The 5414-nt window shown below is 39.4% G+C and overlaps 1 protein-coding gene and 1 long non-coding RNA gene across 8 annotated transcripts in view; both read left to right on the forward strand.

The window, feature by feature from the left end:
• Window positions 1-2927, forward strand: part of TCERG1 (transcription elongation regulator 1) — a 39781-nt gene extending 36854 nt beyond the window's left edge. For all 7 annotated transcript variants that reach the window (XM_019506374.1, XM_019506376.1, XM_019506380.1 and 4 more), the window contains one exon: window positions 1752-2927. In XM_019506374.1, coding sequence (XP_019361919.1) covers window positions 1752-1953 — 202 coding nt within the window. In that variant the 3' untranslated portion in view covers window positions 1954-2927. The remainder of the gene's footprint in view (window positions 1-1751) is intronic.
• On the forward strand, window positions 125-621 carry LOC109290010. Its single transcript, XR_002095484.1, has 2 exons — window positions 125-229; window positions 519-621. It is a non-coding gene; the product is annotated as an uncharacterized LOC109290010 (long non-coding RNA).
• Window positions 2928-5414: the final 2487 nt, after the last annotated feature.

The raw sequence follows: 5414 nt of genomic DNA on the forward strand, positions 1-5414 counted from the left end.
ACTTTTTTTAAACTTTCACTGTATTCTTGTCTTTATTGAGCTTGAGGATTGTAGTGGTTTCAGATAAGTAGGTAGTAATCTAGTGCACTGTACTTCAACTCTAAATACCAGCCTGTAGCTTCTAACTATTTCTGCCTCTTTCAAGATTACTTTAACATCAACATGGAAGGAAGTGAAAAAAATAATTAAAGAAGATCCCAGATGCATTAAGTTTTCTTCCAGTGATAGGGTAAGTCTTGTGTCACTGCTCTACATAGTGCAGTATGCATCACAAGAAAGTTATTACCTGTTGCAGTGGATTCCCTTTTACATGAAATAAGTGGTGTTAATTAATTACTGCGTATTTTGCAATTATAATTAAATGATTTTTTTCATATAGTAATATCTACGATAATCTGTAATAAAATGTGTATTTCCTAGATACTTTATAGTCACTAATGTGTATAATCCTCTGGTCTATAGGATTTTCAAGGATTTGTCATATTTCAGGCATATTACTTTTTTTTCCCTTCATGCAGAAAAAGCAAAGGGAGTTTGAAGAGTACATCAGAGACAAATATATTACTGCCAAAGCTGACTTCAGAACGCTATTGAAAGAGACCAAATTTATAACATACAGGTTTGTGTAGTAATGTTGTAGAAGTGCATTTCACTGTGACTTAAATATAAATGTTATACTGACTTCTGTTCTCCTAGCCAACATTTGTAGCCCAGTATCTCAGATAAAGTAGGGATTTCAGTTTTGTTTTGAATTGAGACAGGATTTCACCTGCAGCAGGAAAAAAGCACATAGCAGAAAATGATGGATTTCTCAATACTGTGAACCTTCATAGACAGGTTAAGAAATGTAAAATTGAATGAAGCTATCAGGCTGTTATCCTCATGTGCTGAGGGCCAAGTTTCATGTTTGTTTGGAGTAGTTGCTTTGAATTGTAGAAAGGGCTGAGGACCCAGTTCAACACCCACAATAACTCTGTGATGCTAGTTTGGAGAAGAGACTGCATAAAATCATGGACCCATTACAGTCAATAGCCAATCTTCCATTAACTACTTTGAGGCCAGAAATTCAGTCAAAGTGTTTACAAAAGAAACGTAATGGCTGCATTTGATTCCGGTAGACCTTGAGGCTACTTCAAAGACTTGTAATTCTTTTGGGCAGCTTCCTATTCTAGAAGTAAAGCATTAAACATAGGAGCTTTACAGGCTCATTAGAGCCTAATGAGTTACTTGTCCTTTTGTTTTGCAGTCCGTACTGTGTTGCATATTGAAGTTCTGTTTCAATTGTCACTACTGTCAGTGGTGCAGTGATGGCCAGATTAATGCATCAGTCAAGCTGGTCTGTAATTGGGAGCTTATCATCCTTATTGTAATGGCTTGCCTAACTTTGTGTGACTTTTTCTTCCTGTACTTTACATGTTGTAGCTCATTTACTGCTGATAAAAGGTTCTGGCAGCCATTGAGACCGGACTTTTTTTATGCTCCCAACGGATAAAGGACAGGCAGTGGCAACAGAATTCCCTGCCAGTGAGACTCAGCTGACTGAAGGGTTATCTGTAGATGTGGGGATGGCTTGAGGGCCTGTGCCCTCACTGCACTTGTTCTATCTTGTGGCACTACTGAAAGGTTCTAATGACAAGGGCATCTTTCATGATTTGGACATCAACCCTCAGTTAACTGGATTAAGGCACCTAATGCATTTGAAGTTGGCTTCTAGGCTGCCATCAGATAGTAATTCTTATCCTTTATTTCAGGTCCAAAAAATTGATCCAGGAATCTGACCAGCATCTGAAAGACGTAGAGAAGATTTTACAGAATGACAAGCGTTATCTGGTACTTGACTGTGTGCCGGAGGAGAGACGCAAACTCATTGTGTCCTATGTAGATGACCTGGACCGCCGAGGTCCTCCACCACCTCCCACAGCTTCAGAGCCCACAAGACGAACAACAAAATAGTTAAGAAATACTCTCTCACGCAAGGGTATCTGTTAATTCAAAAAGCTTGCATGAGCCATCTGTCAGGTTTTTACATATACATTACCGTGAACCTATTGCAAAACCATCTGAGGAGCAGAGGAAAAAGCAGCGTTTGTGAACATAAAGGGGGTCTCTCTGTACAAAGAGAACATTTAAGATATTTAAGCTTTTATTTTTGTGTGTGTGGCATGACTGACAAAATCCCAACCATGCAGGCTGTGTTTAGTAATATTAGATCTCAGAACAATGGAGTATCTGTATATGAGGTATGGATGTCAGTGATATTTGGAGGCATTCTTCTCAGCAGTGTTATGCAAGTCTTAAGGAAGAGTAACATTTGTGAGTTGAACTTTACCTGCTCAAGTACAACAAACTTTCAGATGGTTACCTGCAGTCAGCTGTTTGAGCAGATGAAACATTGTCTCATGACAGAACTATTGAGTGCTGAGGGCCACAGTAAGTTTTTTGGTTTTTTTGTTTTAGTTTGAAAAGCGGGGCCTGATTTGTTACTTGCTCTCTCACCTTTTTAAGATCAGAATTAACTCCATTAAAATCAGTAGAGTTACACTTGTGAGATGAGAATTAGGATTGCAGAGACCAAACTAAATTTGTTCACAGGTCTGCTTTGTTCCCTCCCCAACCGCTGATATATAGACAAAATCAGGTTGCTTTGCCCAAGTGAAAACTTGTCTGAGAATTTTTGTTCAAAATTGGAGACACAGTAAACAGTGGTTCCCAGAACAGGACGGTTGTATAAAAACATTTTTATTTACCATAAAGTGATCTTTACTGGATTCTGGATTAGACTGTGGATTTCCCTTCTGGGCAATTCTTGTAAACTATACTCCTGTTTTGAATGTTAAACTTGTGTTTCTAAAGTTTAATTTTGAAATGTTGGGATTGTTCAGTTTATGTATTTGAACTACAATAAACCAACCCTTTTTATATATGGATTGTACATGCCTAATGCATTTTGTTAAATGTGTTTTAAAAGAAAAGCAAAACGCAACATCAGGTATCTTGAAACAGACTGTTCATCTAAAAAGACAAATGAGTTTGTTACAGCCACATGGACAGCAAGAGATGCTACAATATTTGGACAAAGATGCTTGTAAATTGCATACTGTAAAAAAAATACTTTCAATACAAATATAAAAATTAGCATTTCTGTACATTGTCCTTTAGTTTTTGGGGGTTTTAAGTGTCTGCAGAACTTCAAATGTTCAAGGAAAAGATATCTGGATGCTTATCTTGCTGGTGTAATCTGACCTTAGCTGACTTCCTGCCCCTGGGGCAGGAGGCTGGACCCGGTGATCTCAAGAGGTCCCTTCCAGCCCTAATGTCTATGAAATCCTTTAGTAACATAATGTAGGTTTTCTTTTGATCTCTCATATCTGACATGAAGCTCCTATTTGGTTCTCTCTCTTTCTCACCCACTGCCTTATTAATGGGAATGAATTATAGATGCTGGTTAAACATTTTGTTAGCTCCTGTGTGAGGAAGGTGGTTATTAAACTGTAGTCAATGTGTAGTTAAATTCAGATGTGTTCTGAATATAAGTGGCTGGTTGCTTGCCAGATGGGAAGAAGTCTTGTACACTAGAGTCTGGAACCCTGTAGTTCTAGCAAAAGTGAGGATTGTCTATGTTTCAAGATGGAAAAAAAAGTTCTCTTAAATTATAGTGCATTTTAAACTAGCCTTTTCTTTCCCCTGTCAAGGTAGGGGCTGTCAGTTTATTGGTCTGCACAACCAAGATTCTTCCTTTGATCTCTTGAAGTTATGATACCAGATTAAGGGAGTTTCACCCAAAGTAGTACTAAAGTGTTGGTACATAAATTAATATTTGAACCCTAAATAAAACCTAAACATCACATGGAAAGGGTAACAACTTCCCATGTTTCTCCCTGCTGTACACATGCAGTGTGTATGTCAAGGTATAGATGCTGGTTTAAACCAGACATCAAGATGCAAATTCATCATGGTGACACTGGTATGCCCCATTACTTAATAAGAGATGTCTGTTTGTAAATTGACATAAGCATACACATCTGGACCTCCCTTCCTCTCAAAATTCAGGAAATCCTGTGCTAACTAAAAGTGATCTGCTTTCCAGCCTAGGTGTATGCAAATTGCAGAGTTTAGTGGTGTGTATGCACAAGATCAGCCTCCAGATTTTCCAGAATGGGGAAGAAAAGTGGCTATCCATATCCCAGATGTCAGGAATTCAAATCATGGACTTGGTAACAGCACTTAGATTTCATTCAAATCAACTAGCAGCTAGTGCATGCAGATGAAGGGTGACAGTTTATTAATAAAAACAGAAGCGGGCAAGGCAGGTTGTAAATAAGCTTAACTTTTTCATAAGAAGCGTTTGGCTGGAAAAGTTGCAACCCTAACCCACCCACAGATTAACAAAGTAGCCAGAGAGCGTACTTCAAGTCTGAAAAGGCTGAGTTGGAGCTCTGCCTCCCAAACTAATACCAGCTAGATGCACTTTCTCCAACTAACACTGCGATGACAATGCACAGCCAACTGTTGTCTCTACATGGAGAAAAATTGTAAACTTGTGTTTAGCATGATTCTATCTTGTGAATTTATTTTCCCCATCTTCAAAGTGGTACCTATTGCCTAAATGAAGGACAGCCAAAGGCCACATTTACAGTTGGTATTCCCTAGTAAAAAATAAATTCCTGTTGTAAGATCCAGTGCTTTAAATGACTTCAATTAATTACTACCCAATACTTATGTCAATACAGTTGAATTCCAGGTAGCCAAGATTGTGAATCTGGAGTTAAGGCAGGCAAGCCAGTGTCACTTTGTTTGTAACTGAAAGCAAAACTTTGACGCTCATCCTTCTGTTGTAAAAACTAGCCCTGACATCTATCTCCTTCCACGACAACAGATTCACCCAAAGAACCTTGTCTGCCTGTGTCCTTAGACTAACATGCCTACAACCTACACCCCTTCCACAACAAAACACTTAGCTTCAGGTGCCTACTTTACAACCACACACCATGTCTTAAAGCATATTAATAAAGAAGCGGTTCTTGCAGAACCAAAACCGACTAGTTTCTAGGTAAACTTAAACCACTTCTCCACCCCTTCAGTGTCTGTAAACTGGTATCTTCCTTGGTTCCTTCCAGCCTTACAATCCATGAATGAAAAATAGGTGGAACAAGGGTTGGAGTGTTGTAGGCATGATGGAAACGTGTGAGAAGCAAAGGGGTCTGGGGCGATATCCTTTCCTGGACTATAGTTGAGAGAGGTCAGACAAGCTGTGGGGCACAGGGCACCCTTCGGGCCCCACGGGAAGAGGGGACAACGGACAAGTGGCCCCTTTCATAGATTCATAGATGTAGGGTCGGAAGGGACCCTTTCGACAGACGACACTAAGATGTGCGGGGAAGTGGGCACGCTAGAAGGGAGGAATAGGCTGCAAT

This window comes from Gavialis gangeticus, unplaced genomic scaffold, assembly GCF_001723915.1.
Source record: "Gavialis gangeticus isolate Ggan-Ray unplaced genomic scaffold, GavGan_comp1, whole genome shotgun sequence".
In the NCBI taxonomy this organism is placed as follows: domain Eukaryota; kingdom Metazoa; phylum Chordata; order Crocodylia; family Gavialidae; genus Gavialis; species Gavialis gangeticus.